At 38.3% G+C, this 20,126-nt stretch overlaps 1 protein-coding gene across 5 annotated transcripts in view; it reads left to right on the plus strand.

The window, feature by feature from the left end:
- AFF2 (ALF transcription elongation factor 2) overlaps positions 1–20,126 on the plus strand; it is a 597,410-nt gene that overhangs the window by 166,299 nt on the left and 410,985 nt on the right. For 2 of the 5 annotated variants that reach the window (XM_051831606.2, XM_051831607.2), the window contains exon 2: positions 17,618–17,750. The exons of 1 other annotated variant lie outside the window; for it this stretch is intronic. In XM_051831606.2, coding sequence (XP_051687566.2) covers positions 17,618–17,750 — 133 coding nt within the window. The remainder of the gene's footprint in view (positions 1–17,617; positions 17,751–20,126) is intronic. 2 more of the 5 variants (XM_008273461.4, XM_051831608.2) reach the window with 1 other exon arrangement.

Consider the following 20,126-nt stretch of genomic DNA (forward strand, 5'->3'; position numbering starts at 1 on the left):
ACTCACATAATAGTGCCTGTTATAGAGGAAGGAATCAACTGATTATAGCTATTAGTATTATTGTTCCTGTTCTTCTACATGACAAGTGTATTGTATTAAGCACTTTCACCTTCAAAGCTTTTTCAAAAGATATATCAACAATGTAGATTTCAGTATAGTAGAATATATCACTTTCTTAAAGGTGCCTGGTCTTTGATTTACCTTCATGAAATGAAGAGTTAAAGGTATTTTCAAGTTAAGTCCATTAGATTTAGGCATGACCAAATGTATGAGATAAAGAAAATCTGAATAACATAATGTATCATACCATGTGCAAAGATCAGAAGTTGTATATAGGATGCATTCTGGAAGCTTTAGATACAATTGGTCTGACATGTAAATTGGGTCTGGGGTTTCATATAATCTTTCCTGATTGATTTCTATGGACAGCCAGACTGGAGAACTAGATATGGAAGAACTATTTAGAAACTTTTTAAAGATTTATTTGTTAGAAAGAGACAGAAAGAGAGAGAGCTCTTACATCTTCTGATTTATTCTCCAAATGGCAGCCACAGCTGGCGCTGATCAGGCTGAAGGCAGGAGCCAGGAACTTCACCCGGGTCCTCCACGTGGGCACAGAAGCCCAAGCTCTTGAGTCACCTTCTGCTCCTTTCCCAGATGTATTAGCAGGAGGCTGGATTGGATATGGAGCATCCGGGACTTGAACTGGCACCAATAAGGCATGCCACCATCAGAGACAATGGCTTAACTGGCTATGTCACAATAGCAGCTCATTTAGAATATTTAAATTGAAAAGTTATTATTTTAAATCTCAAACCAATACTAATTTTTATTTAAATTTATTTACTGACCCATTTGATGATGTTCTATCTATGATCATATTTGAGTGAATAGAGAAAAACTTTCAAGAATTTATCTAATCAAAAATAACTTAAGCTACTAGGTTATAAGAGAGAATTTGTACTTCAACAATCATGAAATTTTGCCATAATTTTATAACATACAGAGAACTGATGAAAACTATATATAAATACTTTTGTCATATGCATAGCTCAGACTTTTTAAAAAAGCACTGGATTGGGAATTAGCAGAGTGGTGACCTGGATGTAGCTTTCATAAGCTGTGTGAGCTGGAAAAATCATCTGAGCATCAGTTTTTTATATTTAACTCTCACCAGCTTCCCAGTTATTTCTAAGTTTCACATGTGCTAATGTGTAGTAAATCTCTGTGTGATAAAGTGTGATCAGAGTGCCACTGAACTTATCCATTAACGGTGAGCAGGCAGTAGTAGTTTATAGAAGCCTTTCTAATTCACAATATTTTACTTTTACACTACCAGCATGGAGAGAGAAGATAAAAATCATTCCCATTTTACAAATGAGGAAACTGAGGCTTACAAAGATATTTATTAAATTGTAAGTGAACAAGATAGAGCCCATCCAGATCTTCTGAATCTGGATATCATCTTTCTGGACACACTGTGGCATTCTTTAAGGTTTTCTGCATGGCAACCTGTTTCTATGATGTCATTAGGTTTTTAGCATTGCAAGTTGTGTTAAATTATCTTTGTAGCTTGAGTATTTGATGTATTTACACTATAACAGCATTTCTGGAGTTTGGTAAGGTGTTCAAAAATTTAGTCACATACTTTTAAAAAAAAGAGAATGTACATTTTCCTCATGACATTTCCATTTGTTATTACTTACTTATGTGTAGAAAGTATTTTTGTATCCTTGTGTAGTAAATGCCTTTGACCTCAAGGAGTGGATAGTCTAATGAGTAGCATAGAGAATCATAGTTAAATCATTACAAATACACAACATAAAGCACTCTTAATGAACATGGTATAACACAGAACCAGCAATATCCATAAAACAAAATGAAGGACTTGACTGTGTTATGTGTCTGTGTCATGAAAAGATCATACCCAATGAAGAAAGCCAGTTGCAAAAGACCACATGTTTTATGATTACATGTATGTGAAGTATCCGGAATAGGCAAATTTACTTAGAGAGAAAGTGGATTAATAATTGCCTACAACTAGGTTGGATGGGAGGCTTGCAGGGCAAGGGTACTGCCAAATGGTACAACACTGATGAAATTCTGAAATGATATCATGGCAATAGCTGCAAAATTCCATGGATATACTAAAATAATTGTGCACTGTAAATGGGTGAAATTATGTGCCATGGAAATTGTTTCTTAGTAAATCTTCTATAACTAAAAATGATAGGACTAGAAAAGAGAAGGCAGGTGAGACAGAAAGAAGGCAGGAAAGGAGGCACTTGGAGAATCTGTCCACTTCACTGGACAATGGTTAAACAGGGTTTCTGGATGAGCTCAGTCCTTGATTTTCAGAACAGGAAAGAATGTTGCAGCTCCAACATTCCCCTACACTACAATATTAAGCCTGTTTTGACCAGGACTTCTGTAAGTATTGTCATCTATATCATTTATAAAAGCACACACTTAAAAGAACCACAAGAATCAGCACCAGCCTAGTTCTCTAAGGCCTAAAGAAATTGGAAAGGCCACATGGGTTAGATAGCTATAGTAAATACCTTTTGTGTTCTTTGTCCTTTTCATATTTATCATGATAATTTTGTTTTTGAAGGCAAGTATTTGTTTTGAGGAAAGTCCATTTGCTGAAGAGTCTGTTTATATCTGGAGTTCTTGATGAGTTATGCTGTCTAATTATGGCTTAGGGGAATATACTCGCTTGGAAAACTCCTCTTCAAGGCCAGATTATATTTCATCCCATACCTCCACATCCAAGGGTCTCATATTTGTTCTCTACATGTGTAATATAATTATGCCCTGTTTTTAGCACTTGCTTTGGGCCATTTTGAATTTAGCCCTTTACACTTAGATACTCTATTAAAGTTTTTTTTTTAACTTTATTTAATGAAGATAAATTTCCAAAGTACGACTTATGGATTACAATGGCTTTCCCCCCATACCGTCCCTCCCACCCACTACCCTCCCCTTTCCCACTCCCTCTCCCTTTCCATTCACATCAAGATTCATTTTCGATTATCTTAATATACAGAAGATCAGCTTAGTATACATTAAGTAAGGATTTCAACAGTTTGCTCCCACACAGAAACATAAAGTGAAAAATAATAGATGATTTTTTTTAAATGATGATGAAATCAGATCAGACCTATTGTCATGTTTAATCCCAGTGAGAGTCAAGTTGGGAGTTGATAATTTCTTTTTTTTTTTTTTTTTTTTTTTTTTTTTTTTTTTTTTACAGAGGATCAGTTTAGTATGCATTAAGTAAAGATTTCAACAGTTTGCACCCCCATAGAAACACAAAGTGAAATATATTGTTTGAGTACTCGTTATAGCATTAAATCTCAATACACAGCACATTAAGGACAGAGATCCTACATGAGGAGTAAGTGCACAGTGACTCCTGTTGTTGACTTTACCAATTGACACTCCTGTCTATGGCATCAGTAGTCTCCCTATGCTCCAGTCATGAGTTTCCAAGGCTATGGAAGCCCTCTGAGTTCTCCGATTCTTATCTTGTTTAGACAAGGTCATAGTCAAAGTGGAGGTTCTCTCCTCCCTTCAGAGAAAGGTACCTCCTTCTTTGAAGACCTGTTCTTTCCACTGGGATCTCACTCGCAGAGATCTTTTACCAGAGTGTCTTGGCTTTCCATGCCTAAAATACTCTCATGGGCTTTTCAGCCAGATCCGAATGCCTTTAGGGCTGATTCTGAGGCCAGAGTGCTATTTAGGACATCTGCCATTCTATGAGTCTGCTGAGTATCTCACTTCCCATGTTGGATCACTCTCCTCTTTATTTATTCTATCGGTTAGTGTTAGCAGGTACTAGACTTGTTTATGTGCTCCCTTTGACTCTTAGTCCTTTCATTATGATCAATTGTGAACTGAAATTGATCACTTGGAATAGTGAGATGGCATTGGTACATGCCACCTTGATGGGATTGAATTGGAATCCCCTGGTATGTTTTTAACTCTACCATTTGGGGCAAGTCAGCTTGAGCATGTCCCAAATTATACATCTCTTCCCTCTCTTATTCCCACTCTTATGTTTAACAGGGATCACATTTCAGTTAATTTGTAACACTTAAGAATAACTATGTATTAATTACAGAATTAAACCAGTCATATTAAGTAGAACAGACCAAAAAACTACTAAGAGGGATAATGTATTAAGTTGTTCATTAACAGTCAGGGCTATGCTGATCAAGTCACCGTTTCCCATAGTGTCCATTTCACTTCAGGAGGTTTCCTTTTTGGTGTTCAGTCAGTTGTCACCGATCAGGGAGAACATATGGTATTTGTCCCTTTGGGATTGGCTTATTTCACTCAGCATGATATGTTACAGATTCCTCCATTTTGTTGCAAATGACTGGATTTCGTTGTTTCTTACTGCGGTATAGTATTCTATAGTCTACCGTTGATGGGCATTTAGGTTGGTTCCAGGTCTTAGCTATTGTGAATTGAGCTGCAATAAACATTAGGCTGCAGACCGCTTTTTTGTTTGCCAATTTAAATTCCTTTGGGTAAATTCCAAGGAGTGGGATGGCTGGGTCGAACGGTAGGGTTATCTTCAGGTTTCTGAGGAATCTCCAGACTGACTTCCATAGTGGCTTGACCAGTTTGCATTCCCACCAACAGTGGGTTAGTGTCCCTTTTTCCCCACATCCTCGCCAGCATCTGTTGTTGGTAGATTTCTGAATGTGAGCCATTCTAACCGGGGTGAGGTGAAACCTCATTGTGGTTTTGATTTGCATTTCCCTGATTGCTAATGACCTTGAACATTTTTTCATGTGCCTGTTGGCCATTTGGATTTCCTCTTTTGAAAAATGTCTATCGAAGTCCTTGGCCCATCTCTTAAGTGGGTTGTTGGTTTTGTTTTTGTGGAGTTTCTTGATCTCTTTGTAGATTCTGGTTATTAACCCTTTATCTGTTGCATAGTTTGCAAATATTTTTCCCATTCTGTCGGTTGTCTCTTCACTCTCCTGACTGTTTCTTTTGCAGTACAGAAACTTCTCAATTTGATGCAATCCCAATAGTTAATTTTGGCTTTGACTGCCTGTGCCTCCCGGGTCTTTTCCAGAAACTCTTTGCCTGTGCCAATATCTTGAAGGGTTTCTCCAATGTTCTCTAGTAACTTGATGGTGTCAGGTCGTAGATTTAGGTCTTTAATCCATGTTGAGTGGATTTTTGTGTAAGGTGTAAGGTAGGGGTCTTGCTTCATGATTCTGCACATGGAAATCCAATTTTCCCAGCACCATTTATTGAATAGACTGTCCTTACTCCAGGAATTAGTTTTAGATCCTTGATCAAATATAAGTTGGCTGCAGATGTTTGGATTGATTTCTGGTGTTTCAATTCTGTTCCATTGGTCTATCCATCTGTTTCTGTACCAGTACCATGCTGTTTTGATTACCACTGCCCTGTAGTATGTCCTGAAATCTGGTATTGTGATGCCTCCGGCTTTGTTTTTGTTGTACAAGATTGCTTTAGCTATTCGAGCTCTCTTGTGCCTCCATATAAATTTCAGCACCATTTTTTCCAGATCTGAGAAGAAGGTCTTCGGTATCTTGATTGGTATTGCATTGAATCTATAAATTGCTTTTGGGAGAATGGACATTTTGATGATATTGATTCTTCCAATCCATGAGCATGGAAGATTTTTCCATTTCTTGGTATCCTCTTCTATTTCTTTCTTTAAGGTTTTGTAATTTTCATCGTAGAGATCTTTAACGTCCTTGGTTAAGTTTATTCCAAGGTATTTGATTGTCTTTGTAGCTATTGTGAATGGGATTGATCTTAGAAGTTCTTCCTCAGCCATGGCATTGTCTGTGTATACAAAGGCTGTTGATTTTTGTGCATTGATTTTATACCCTGCTACTTTGCCAAACTCTTCTATGAGTTCCAATAGTCTCTTAGTAGAGTTCTTTGGGTCCCCTAAATAAAGAATCATATCATCTGCAAAGAGGGATAGTTTGAGTTCTTCCTTCCCAATTTGTATCCCTTTAATTTCTTTTTCTTGCCTAATATCTCTGGCTAGAACCTCCAGAACTATATTGAATAGCAGTGGTGAGAGTGGACATCCCTGTCTGGTACCAGATCTCAGTGGAAATGCTTCCAACTTTTCCCCATTCAATAGGATGTTGGGTGTGGGTTTTTCATAGATTGCTTTGATTGTATTGAGGAATGTTCCTTCCAAACCCAGTTTGCTTAGAGTTTTCATCATGAACGGGTGTTGTATTTTATCAAATGCTTTCTTGGCATCTATTGAGATAATCATATGGTTTTTCTTCTGCAGTCTGTTAATGTGGTGTATCACATTGATTGTCTTGCGCACATTAAACCATCCCTGCATACCAGGGATAAATCCCACTTGGTCTGGGTGGATGATCTTTCTGATGCGTTGTTGCATTCTATTGGCTAGAATTTTATTAAGGATTTTTGCATCTATGTTCATCAGGGATATTGGTCTGTAATTCTCTTTCAGTGCTGCATCTTTTTCCGGCTTAGGAATCAAGGTGATGCTGGCTTCATAGAAAGAATTTGGGAGGATTCCCTCTTCTCCGATTGTTCTGAATAGTTTGAGAAGAATTGGAGTCAGTTCTTCTTTAAATGTCTGGTAGAATTCAGCAGTGAATCCATCTGGTCCTGGGCTTTTCTTTGTTGGGAGGGCCTTTATTACTGTTTCAATTTCTGTCTCAGTTATGGGTCTGTTTAGGTTTTCTATGTCTTCCTGGTTCAATTTAGGTAGGTTGCATGTGTCCAGGAATCTATCCATTTCTGATAGGTTTCCCTGTTTGCTGGCATACAAGTCTTTGTAGTAATTTCTGATGATTCTTTTTATTTCTGTGGTGTCTGTTGTTACGTTTCCTTTTTCATCTCTGATTTTATTGATTTGGGTCTTTTCTCTTCTTTTTTTAGTTAGTTGGGCCAATGGTGTGTCAATTTTGTTTATTTTTTCAAAAAAACAGCTCCTCGTTTGGCTGATTTTTTGTAATGTTTTTCTTGATTCAATCCTGTTGATTTCTTCTCTGATTTTAATTATTTCTCTTCTCCTACTAGATTTGGGTCTGGTTTGCTGTAGGTTTTCTAGATCCTTGAGGTGAATTGAAAGCTCATCTATTTGGTGCCTTTCCAATTTCTTGATGTAGGCACCTATTGATATAAACTTTCCTCTTAACACTGCTTTTGCTGCGTCCCATACGTTTTGGTATGTTGTGGTGTTATCCTCATTTACTTCCAGAAAGTTTTTAATTTCTCTTTTGATTTCTTCTATGACCCATTGTTCATTCAGGAGCATGTTGTTCAATCTCCATGTGTTTGCGTATGCTCTAGGGATTCCTGAGTTGCTAATTTCCAACTTCATTCCTTTATGGTCTGAGAAGCTGCATGGTATGATTCTAATTCTTTTGAATTTGCTGAGACTTGCTTTATGGCCTAGTATGTGGTCAATCCTAGAGAAGGTTCCATGTACTGCTGAGAAGAATGTAAAATCTTTAGCTGTAGGATTGAAAGTTCTGTATATATCTGTTAGATCCATTTGGGCTATAGTGTCGTTTAAATCTACTGTCTCCTTGTTGATCTTCTGTCCTATTGATCTGTCTATTTCTGAGTGGAGTATTGAAGTCCCCCAGTACTATTGTATTGGGGTCTAAGTCTCCCTTTAAGTCCGTTAACAAATCTTTTAGATAAACCGGTGCCCTGTAGTTAGGTGCATATACATTGATAATTGTTATATCTTCCGGTTGAATTGATCCCTTAATCATTATGTAGTGTCCCTCTTTGTCTCTCTTAACAGTTTTTGTGGTAAAGTTTATGTTGTCTGAAATTAAGATGGCTACACCCGCTCTTTTTTCATTTCTGTTGGCATGGTATATCTTTTTCCAGCCTTTCACTTTCAGTCTGTATGGATCTTTGTTGGAAAGATGTGTTTCTTGTAAGCAGCAAATAGATGGGTTTTGTTCCTTAACCCAATCAGCCAATCGGTGTCTTTTAACTGGACAGTTCAGGCCATTCACGTTCAATGTGACTAATGATAAGTGGTAACTTTGCCCTGCCATTTGCCAAAGATAAGTTCTAATATATGCTTTGAATTCCCTGTGATCTTTTGCTGTGAGCTTTCCTTCCTTGGTTTCCTTCCTTTACCTTCTTTCATATTGATGACCGTGTTTCTTTGTTTCTGTGTGTAACACATCTTTAAGCATCTTTTGCAGGGCTGGACGAGTGGCAACAAATTCTTTCAATTTCTGTTTGCTATGAAAAGTCTTTATTTCACCTTCATTCACAAATGAGAGCTTTGCAGGATATAATATTCTGGGCTGGCAGTTTCTCTCTTAGTACCTGGGCTATATCTCGCCATTCCCTCCTAGCTTGTAGAGTTTCTGATGAGAAGTCAGCTGTGAGTCTGATTGGAGATCCTCTGAGAGTAATCTGACGTTTCTCTCTTGCACATTTTAGGATCTTTTCTTTATGTTTCACTGTGGAGAGTTTAATTACAACGTGTCGTGGTGAGGATCTCTTTTGGTCGTGTTTATTAGGGGTTCTGTGAGCTTCCTGTACTAGGATTTCTCTGTCCTTCTCCAAACCTGGGAAATTTTCTGCTAATATCTCACTAAAAAGGCCTTCTAATCCTTTCTCCCTCTCCATGCCTTCAGGAACTCCTAGAACCCGAATGTTGGGTTTTTTAATAGTATCCTGAAGATTCCCGACAATATGTTTTAGATTTCTAATTTCCTCTTCTTTTCTTTGGTCTGACTGTATCCTTTCCTGTTCTCTGTCTTTTTTTTTCCCCAAATCCTTCATGATTTGATTTATTTTCTTAATTACATTGTCATGCAAATTATATTCCAGTTGATAGACTTACATAAAATTTCAAAATTGTGTTATGCCTCGGTTTAGCCATTCCACAGAGTGTACGTTACATAGTGTATCCAGACTTGGGTAGATCTGAGCACCATTAGATCTTCAGCTCACAGGCCTTTAGACTTCTCTACTGGCTCTCCAAGGGCTCCAGGTGGCTGATGGCAGATCGTGAAACTTCTTAGCATCTGTACCCCCATGAACCAATGCCTTATAATACATCTCTTTCGATGTATTGATCTACTTCATATACTACTTTTTACATATGTGTGGGATATTAGTAAATATATACCTTGATATATACCTTATATATAATGCCTATCATAACCTTCTCCCCTACTGATTTTATTTCTCTGGAGAATTCTAATTCAACCAGCCAAATGATACATTTTTATCAAGTGCTATTTTTTTTAACTTTTATTTAATGAATATAAATTTGCAAAGTACGACTTATGGATTACAATGGCTTCCCCCACATACCGTCCCTCCCACCCACTACCCTCCCCTTTCCCACTCCCTCTCCCTTTCCATTCACATCAAGATTCATTTTCGATTATCTTAATATACAGAAGATCAGCTTAGTATACATTAAGTAAGGATTTCAACAGTTTGCTCTCACACAGAAACATAAAGTGAAAAATAATAGATGATTTTTTTTTTAAATGATGATGAAATCAGATCAGACCTATTGTCATGTTTAATCCCAGTGAGAGTCAAGTTGGGAGTTGATAATTTTTTTTTTTTTTTTTACAGAGGATCATTACTTACTTAATGTTCTCTGTCTTCTAAGTCCAATATTCTCTCTTCTGCTTCACCCATTCTGTTTGTAAGGCTCTCTATTGTGTTTTTCATTTGATCTATTGAATTCTTCACTTCAGTCACTATCACAGTTTCCTGTTGTACTAGTTGTTTCGTTTCATTTTGATTCCTCCTTAATATTTCATTTTCACGAGAGAGATTTTCAATCTTGTCCATTAAGGATTTCTGTAGTTCAAGAATTTGTTTTTGAGAACTTCTTAATGCTCTTATCAATTTTTTGAGATCTGCTTCTTGCATTTCTTCTATGTCATCATCCTCATAATCTTGAATTGGGGTGTCTTTTTCATTTGAGGGTGTCATGGTGACTTCCTTGTTTTTATTACCTTGGTTTTTGCGTTTGTTATTTGTCATATTGGAGATATTTGGTTTCTTCACTGTGGTGCTTTTTCTTGTTATACTATGACTCTAGATTAAGTGGACTATCTGTTTTTGATGGAGCCTTAGGGCTTGAGATGGGTGTGGCCTGAGAGCTCTGTTTGGTGTGCCAAAGGTGACACTCCCAGGTTAGGCGTGGTAAACCTCTCTCTCTCTCTCTTTCTTTCTTTTTTTTGATTCAAAAGGGAAGTTATTCTGCACAGTTGAACGAAGTTGGAGGTAGTTAGCAGGCAAATGATATACCCACAGGAGCCAGAGATCGGAAGCTCTTTCCCAAGGACCACACAGGGAATCTGTTCGGCCCTCAGAGTGGGCTCAAATTCTCCTTCAGTCTCCCACTGGGTTGCCAAAGTTACAGAATTGTAGCGTCTCTGTAGAGTGCTCACGTGAATTCCATGAGTTCTCTCCCCGACCGTCTCTTTTTTCACAGTCTCAGTTCAGTAGCACCACAAATTTACTAGGTCCTAATCTCCTGTTAATTCGCCCCGCCCAGAGTCAGGTTTTTCTGCTAGGCTCAGGGCCGATGCAGACCTGAGGTCGCTCTGCTTATGACGTATGTCCAAGATGGCGCCTGCTCTTTGTCTTGCTCGCCCTTGAGAGGTGAGCGGAGAGAGAGAAACCTGTGTCCGTACCAGTCACCTTTTTTTTTTTTCCCTCTCTCTCTCTTCCAGTTAGCCTGGTGAAGTTCCCCCCCCCCCACCCCGGGGGTCGTTCCCTCTAGTCTCCTCTCTCCGCTTGCCTGCCGGTGTCTCGGGCTATTGAGGTTGGGCTCACCTCGCGTTCCAGCGCTGGTGTGTTGAGTCTGCCACTGGTGTCCCGAACTGTGGGCTCCCACGCTCTCCACGCAGGTCCGCTCCCCTTCCAGCTCTGATGTGTGGACTCGGAGCCCTGGACGTCCCAAGTCTCCCCGCTGTTGTCTGTGTGGCACGCACTTCCCTTCGAGCACTGGCGCGCAGACCCTGCGGCTTCCTGCGGCTCGGTCCCGCGGCTCGGCTTCCGCGCGGTGGGTGACCTTGTTCTCCCAGTAGGTCCTCCGATTCACGGCCACTCGATCCAGAAGAGTTTCCTCTGCAATATTTTCCTGGTTCTTTTTTCTGAGGCTACCGTAACTCCCCTTTTATTAAACTAAATTTTCCCGGACTATCGGTGCGTGCCCTCACTTTTCCGCCATCTTGGCTCCACCACCTCTCAATTAAAGTTTATTAGAGAAAATAAATAAAGAAATTGGGGGTTGTTTTTGAATGCATTGGATAGCTGAGAGTCTCTCTTTTAAGAAATAGAAGATATGTGCAGATTAGATTGGTATCAAATTAAACACATAGCTAAATGTTGAGAAAGTGGCATTTGGAACTCTGGAACATGGGCTAAGGATAAATCTGCACACATTTTATAAAAGGGAGAAATTCTTTCTTTTTTAACTTTTATTGAATGAATATAAATTTCCAAAGAACAACTTTTGGATCATAGCGGCTTTTTCCCCCCATAACCTCCCTCCCACCCCCAACCCTTCCATCTCCCACTCCCTCTCCCATCCCAATAAGACCACAAGGAGTAAGTTACAGCTTATGTTTCTCCCTTGGGTGAATTAAATGTGTATTTTATGCTCTTATAGGCAAAATAAAGTCATTTAATGCAGTTGGACTAGAAGATAGTAAAGCTGAATTATTTACTTTCAAGCACATTGTTACAAAAATAAATCTTATATTAGTTAGACATATTTTTAAACAAATTTGTTATTTTTAAATATAGGTGTTTTTAAATGCTTCCCCAGGTAGTTTTAATTAGGTAATCAATGATCATTAGGCTTTATGAAATACATAGGCTCAATGGACTTAAACTGCTTTACTGTTCTCCACCCCAGCCACTTCCTCATAGATGTCCTTAATTTTTGTAATCACTTTAGTGTATTTACATTTTGATAAAAGGAAACTGATGTTTTTTCTATACTTGAATCCAAATTAAATTCCTAATGTTTTTTGCTACTGGCAATTTCTAATAAAATTCAATCCTAAGGAAAGTTGAATAATAGAGTGAAAAAAATTTTATATTTATTTTGGAGTGATGGAAACACCAGGGGCAGAAAAAAGAAATCATGGGTATTGGGGCGAGTGCTAGTTTAGGAACAGGAAAACCTGGGTTCCTGACTCCTAGTTCTGCCACAAACCTGCTGTGAGGCCCATTACCTAAAAAGTTCAATTTCCTCATCTGTAAAATGAGGGCACTATACATATGTAATTGTGACAGTCTCTTCTCTTTTAAAAGTCTCTATTTCAGAAGACTTGCCTGTGTTGTCAGCCTGAGTGGGCTACCACTGTGAGCTAATGAAGATGGCATAATTGAACTTTCTGGATCTCAGTGAATCTACCTGTACACTGGATTTTATTGTCACACAGATATACCTGAGGCTTCTAATGTGCAGCGTGAGAGTTACCTACATACAAGAACAAGTTTAAGGTCAGGGATAGGAGAGTGTCTGAGAAAAGAGGAAAAGGAGAACTATTTGAATTTAAAGATGGATGAATCCGGTTCAAATCTTCTTTTGCCACTCATTTGATGAGGACTTCGGAGAGCATCCCTCATTTTAGGAGGACCTTAGTTTGCTTCTATGTAAATGTGAGAAGTTTCTCTGCTACTGGGGGCCAAGAAACCACATGGGTGTGTGAAATCACAGCTAATGTGAAAACTTCATGAAGGAAAGAAGCTTCTGTCTATCATGTCTTGCATGAGAGTGACTGTTAACCAAGTAGTTAAATGGAACTTATTCTTCTTTCTGTGTTGTTCCTATCGTTGATATGGACATCAGCGAAAAAGAAATTCCAAAAATATAGGATAGACAGAGAGAAATCAAAGGTATTTGGTTTATTATGAATACATTAGTTTTGAGTGGTCAGTGGTTTTTATGTCATCCTTATGTGACAGATATTACTATATCCAGGAGGAAAAAATACTCCCAACTTACTAAGAATGATGAACCTTCGAGTCAAACATTTTTGCTTAACTTCTCCATATAAAGATGGGTTTTCATTCTGATACGACCAATTCATCCTGTGCTCATCATTGTGAATAAGCTGCGGTTATTTAGACCAGTAACATAATGATTAATTCAGTTTTCTGGCTTGAACATTCTTTAGGGGCTATGGAGCCCCTTTTCCTTTGTAAAACAAATTCCAGAGTATAAAGACACATCAAATCATCAAGGGAGAGACATATACTTTCTTGCAGCCTCTGCATGGCTCGCTGTTTCAAACACAGCCTAGGTGAATTGTAAGAACTTTAATTGAGTAGATAAAGAGGTCCTCATAATTATAAACTGCAGTAGGTGTAACAAGAGGCTAAATACATAGCTGTGGTTTTAATTAGCTGGTGCTTCAAATTAGTAATGTCGGTTTCAGTCAGAAATCAGTGACGTTATACACTGAAAGCCTCATCACCATGTAGTTCATTCTTCATTAGACCTCGCCATGTGAAGCTTTCAATACAACGCCATGCTGAGTGAGAAAGGAAAATGTTGGAGATATTTGGTTGCCTTCCAGGAACAGTGGAACTCTATGGAGATTAAATTCATTCTCACCATCGATATGAGAATTAACTGTTCTTTGTTATATGTGTTAAAAAATGCAGCAGGCAGTTTTGCTTGCAACAGATAACACCCGTGAGCACACTCAATCTGCTATTCAAATTTGCATCTGGAGTTTGGTAGCTAATGAACTGATGCAAAATGCAGCCAAGAGCCTCCTAACAAATCAAAGCCAAGTGTAAAGCCCCGAAAGTGCCCTTACTGCTGGCCGCTTGAAGGGTTGTCATGCAAGTTGAAGCACGTTTCTCTTCTCCTCCTTTTTTTTTTCCTTTAGGGTTTTAATTATATCTTTCCCTCAGAGGAGAAGGAAAGTAGTTTGCAAAGCCAAGAGACCAAAACACTTCAGTTCTCTTCATTGGAGAATTAAATGTGATCTATGGGCCTGTCATTGTGAGCTGTCAGGTGCATGAAATGAACGGATAGCTAGAAAACTGACATCTTGCTTGCATTACTTCTTTTGCTTCTTGTTTGGTTATGGACAATCATTTGCTATGGAAGGCAAAGAAATTAAGTGTCCTTCCCCTTTGCAACAAACCTTCTACTCCCACTAAATATTCTAACTTGTTTTCCCACCCCTATCCTGACACTCTGTCTTTCTTACATTTTGGCAAATTGATGGGTTTGTATTACACACATCCAGTATATGTGGCATAGAGGCACAGTCTCATTCTCCACACTTAATGGAGTGAAGATGCCCTGAAAAAATGCCAGATTCATTCCACATCAGACTCCAACATAGACACTGGGACACATGGCAACTGTTTGGGGCTCTCATCTCAGCTTGCAAACAGAAATGAAATGATAGCATGAGAAAACATGGTATGTTTAGAGGGTTTCTGAGACTAGACAAGATAAGGCTGGTTTTTAATACCTGGACTTGGTATCTTCTTGACCAGGCATTCTGCAGATATGTGGCATGGGATTGGAGTAGGGGTTTGCATGTTTTCTTTGCTTTTCCCAGCCAGTGGTACCATATGCCAAACGAATGAGTGGCCCAGTAAGCTCTTATGTATCTGGCATTGTCTGCATTATGAAAGTGCAGTGTGAATGTAAGCATTCTATAAATGTTGCCACTATTTAAATATAGAGCAATGAGTGTTATTTCTCCAAATGATATGGCTATCAAAAGACACTTTGAATTTGACAATTCAAGAATTTCTGTGGCAAAAGGTAAATTAAGTGCAGTGGCACCACACATTAAGAGTGTATCAACATCTATTTAAGCTGCATAGATACTTCTTGCTCTAGGCTTCTATGTTATAAATTAAAGTTATGCTACTCATGAGCAATCTAACTTACCAATTATAGGCATTAAGCATTATGGTTTTTCTTATAAAGATTTATTTATTTATTTGAAAGACAGAGTTACAGAGAGACAGAGGCAGAGAGTGAGAGAGAGAGAGAGAGAGGTCCTCCATCCACTGGTTCACTTCCTAGACAGCCACAATGCCTGGGCCGATCCAAAGGCAGGAGCCAGCAGCCTCCTCTGGGTCTCTCACATGTGTGCCAGGGCCGAAGGACTTGGGCCATCTTCTATTGCTTTCCCAGGCCATAGCAAAGAGCTGGATCAGAATTGGAAGAGCCAAGACTTGAGCCGGCACCCATATGGGATGCCAGCACTTCAGACGGCAGCCTTACCTGCTATGTTAAAGCACCAGCCCCACATTAGGTTTTTGTTTTGTTTTGTGAGATTTTATTTATTCATTTGAGAAGTAGAATTACAGATGGTGAGAGGGAGAGACAGAGAGAAATCTTCCATCTGCTAGTTCACTCCCCAAATGGCCGCAATAGCAGGAACTGTGCCGATCTGAAGTCAAGAGCCAGGAGCCTCCTCCAGGGCCCTCAGGCTGGTGCAGGGGCCCGAGCGCCTGGGACATCTTTTACTGCTTTCCAAGGCTATATCAGAGAGCTGAAGCAGAGAACTGGATCTGAAGAGGAGCAGCCTACTGGTGCCCATGTGGGGTGCCAGTGCCACAGGTGGAGGCTTAACCCACTGCGCCACAGCACCTGTCCCCCGGCATTAGGTTTTGAAATTTATTCAAAACCTGTCAACTTGTAACTTTACATCAGTATATCTCTTGTAATTTCTCTTACTATTATGTTAATATGCATGTCAATTATCTAAGTCTTAACACAGTAATATTAACACGAGGAAGGAAACCAATATCTATACAGCACCTGCTAGGAAATTTATGTACAATTGATATATGTACATTCATATAATTTATTTTATATAATTTAAATTTACCCAGCTTGGATAAGGGTAACATCATGGATAAGGGTAACATCAAAAGCAGGAGAAAAAAAAAACAGTAAATAAGGGCTGGTGCTCTGGTGCAGTGTATTAAGCTGCCATCTTCAGTGCCAGCATTCCATATGGGCACTGATTCATGTCCAGGCTGCTTTACCTCCAATAACACTTTCTGCTAATGACCTGGGAAAGCAGTGGAGGATGGCCTGAGTATTTGGGTCCCTGCACCCACATGGGATACGAGGAAGAAGCTCTTGGTTCATGGCTCCTGGATTCAGCCTGGCCCAACCCTGGCCATTGTGGCCATTTGAGGAGTGAAACAGCTGATGGAGGATCTGTCTTCCTCTGTCTCTTTGAAACTCTGCTTTTAAAATAAATAAAATAAAATCTTAAAAAAATAAAGCCATTGAACAAAATAAAATTCAATACAGATTGAGTATTATGTATCTGAAATCCCTGAAACCAAAAGTGTTTCAGATTTAGCATTATTTTGGGTTTGGGAATATTTGCATATATATCATAAGATAGCTTTAGGATGGGACCCAGGTTTAAACATGAAATCCATTTGTTTCATATATACCTTAGATTCATAGTCTGACCATAATTTGTGCAATGCTTCTGGTGTGCTTGCATTTTGAGGTCTAGAGTGAAATTTTCCAACTGTGACATCATGTCAATGCACAAAAACTTTAAGGTTTTGGATTTTTAGATTAGGTATGCTCAGCCTGTACCATAGGACTTAAAGACTGATTTAATTAGCAGAACTACATGATGAAGAAAATAGTTGTTTTCTTAATAGGGAAGTGTTTCATTCTGTAACACCTAAGTGCCCAGAATATATGAAGGATCTTGAAACAGTTCCTGGAAAATGGATTTAAAGATTAGTTCATTTGAGTGCTAAAAATTTTGAAATCCATGCATCCATGCCATTTTTGCATATTATGGATTTTCTATGCACTCTTTGAAGAGCATTTGTCTACATGGATTTTTTTTAAAAAATACACCAAAATAAACTTATCTTTTAATTCAGTTTCCTTCAATTCTTGGAATCAGCCCGATATCTTAAATGTTGTCTCAAAGCTTTTTATATCCAAATGGGAAAGCCTAAAATATAAGAGTCATAGAATAAACAAATTTTTATTAACATTTGTGCATTAAGATCATTCAAGACTTTTGATACCTATCTTTTTTCATTGTTATTTAATGGTTGTTTAAACTAGACCCCTTTTTTATGAAGAATTTCCCCAAAAATCTTCCAGTTATCTTTGAAGCAAATTATGGGAAGACCAATACAACAACAACCACACAAAAAGGAGTGTGGGTATTTAAGTGATTTATAGTTGTGTGTCTATGTTTCCAAAAATGTCCTTAGATTTTTGTGTGCCTTTATTAAAACAGACTTATCCTGGCTGTGGGCTCAGAGAAGAATTCTAGTTTATCTGTACCTCCATGGTTTGATAATTCTTTTCCCCTGGGACTTTGTGACATCTGTGGATTCTGAGCCCTAGGCAGTTGGCACCACAATGTAATTTTAATTCAGTACCTTTCTGCACAGTGGGAAGCATGTGATTGATTCTAAAAATCAAACAAGGACAAGAGAAAAGAATTCTGCCATATTCTCCTGGTCATGACTAGAGTTTCTAATTTCTTTTTTCCCTCTTTTTAATTATTTTTCTTTTACCACTAACCTTTTCTTTCCTTTTGTCATTTTCTTTTCATATCAGTCACTATGAACAAGACCGTAGTGCACTTAAAAAGAAGGAATGGGAGCGAAGGAATCAAGAAGTCCAGCAAGAAGATGATCTCTTTTCTTCAGGCTTTGATCTTTTTGGGGAGCCCTACAAGGTAGCTGAATATGTATGTCATTCATCTTTCTGCAAAATGGTTGTCTGTTACTCATGAATCGACATTTAATTTGCCTTTAACATTCCCAAGTCACGTGCAGAAGAATATATTTTACAGCTAATATAAATACATATACTGTATTTGGGTAATTACAAGTTTCTGAGGAAGTCTTCAGAGACAAAATCCAACTTCTCTGATGAGAAGAGTAGGGTTTTCCTAACACTTCCTACAGCAAGGAATCCCCCCCCCCATGCATTCCAGGGCTTTGATTATCATAGAGACAACTCCTGAAGTCTTCATCAGAATGTCAATGCATGTTGCCTATTTCTCCTTCCAATCATTGCCACCCATCACAGTACCATTTCTATCAATTCCCATGTTACTTTGTTAGCAGATGTTCAGTGGTGTGAGTACTCTTTGAAAACCACTCTTCAAGAATAAAGGAAAGAATGGGCCATCAAAGAAGGAGGTACTTTTCTCTGAAGGGAGGAGAGAACTTCCACTTTCACTATGACCTTGTCTAAATCAGATCGGTGTTGGTGAACTCAAAAGGCCTCCATAGCCTTGGCAACTCATGACAAGAGCCTAGGGTGATTACTGACGCCATAAACAAAAGTGTCAATTTGTTAAGTCAACAAGAGGAGTCACTGTGCACTTACTCCCCATGTAGGATCTCTGTCCTTAATATGATGTACACTGTGAAGTAATGCTATAACTAGTACTCAAACAGTACTTTACACTTTGTGTTTCTGTGTGGGTGCAAACTGTTCAAATCTTTACTTAATATATACTAAATTGATCTTCTGTATAGAAAGATAATTGAAAATTCATCTTGATGTGAATGGAATGGGAGAGGGAGCGGGAGATGGGAGGGTTGTAGGTGGGAGGGAAGTTATGGGGGGGGGGCAAAAGCCACTGTAATCCAAAAGCTGTACTTTGGAGATTTATATTTATTAAGTAAAAGTTAAAAAAGAAGAATAAAGGAAAAAGCCAATAATTTTTTGTGGTGGTAAATAATCATAGGTTAAGAAATTGCTTCAACCAGATTGAGATAGCGTAGTTATGCTAACTTTTTCATGTATTCTGGCTAGTGTGTAGCTCCAATAACCATTATACTGCTATGTCTGCAAGTATTGATTTCACAATGACTGCCTATGAACTTTCTATCTGAGGTGGATATTTGGAGTGACTGGAAAACGATTATGATGAAAGAATCTTATTCAACTGCTGGCAGTTGATTAGTTTTCATTGAAATTTAGTAACATTGTAATTTTCTATAGTGAAACAAAAATAATGTAATAAATAAAACAGAAAATTTTCATTAGTTGAAATTTTATGAGAACACTATTTAACCTACAGAGACTTTTGGAAAAGAGAAGTTCTTGAATGAGGACAGTACAGGGCCCAATGCTACTTTGGGGTAAAGGGTAAGTTGACTGAATTGGTGACTAGTGAGACAATCAGTTTGTTCCCTTGTTCAGAACAAGGAAACAGTTCTTGATTGAGACACTCAGGTCACTTCCAATTTTGGTATGCCTGGAATAGACTTAGGTAATGTAAAACTATTGGTTTGTGAACTGTCAATAATAGTATAATCCATAAAAATGTATTTTTCTTGTATCGGCCACTTTTAATTTATATTATACATTTGAATGTGTGTATTTAGATATTTGATTCCTTTAACACACAATTATTGAAGGATTACTGCATACTAGTCTCTTAGACTGGTGTACAAAGAGGAATAATTCTTAATATCTGCACTCACGGAATTCCTAGTCCAGTGGTAGAAGTCATCATGAACAAATGACGATATGGCTGCATAATGAGGCTATTACAGAAACAGACAGAGAAAGGATCAATAAAGAGTTTGTACCTCACTCCAAAGAGTTTGAATTCTGTTCTGTACTTGAAGAGAAGGCATTACAAATTTTTAATTCATGGCATAGCCAGGACAGATGTACAATTTAGAAAGATGATGTTGGACAGGACATGGGAAAATAGAGGAAGGTTACAAATCTATTTTAATTGCTAAGGGGACCTTATAGTGGCAAAGGTTCAAGGTAGAAGGAAGAAACTGAAATGAAAGGATTGGGTGTCTAATTGAATATGAGAAAGTATGGGGTAGGAATGAATGATTTTAAAGTTTTTGACTTGAGAGTATGGTAGTATCATTATCAAGTTATTCAAGAAGATAACATGGTTGTTGCTTGTAGAGAAAAAAACAATTCAGTTTTGAACATGTTGGGTTTGAAAATATCAATGTAATATCAAAGGGGAGATATCCAGTAGGCACTGGATATATGTGTAGGGAGCTCATGGGAGTAGCAAATTTATATTTAACTTTTACCTTTGTATAGGTGACAGTGAAAGCTGTGAGAATGAGTCACT

Source organism: Oryctolagus cuniculus, chromosome X, assembly GCF_964237555.1.
Source record: "Oryctolagus cuniculus chromosome X, mOryCun1.1, whole genome shotgun sequence".
Lineage (NCBI taxonomy): Eukaryota > Metazoa > Chordata > Mammalia > Lagomorpha > Leporidae > Oryctolagus > Oryctolagus cuniculus.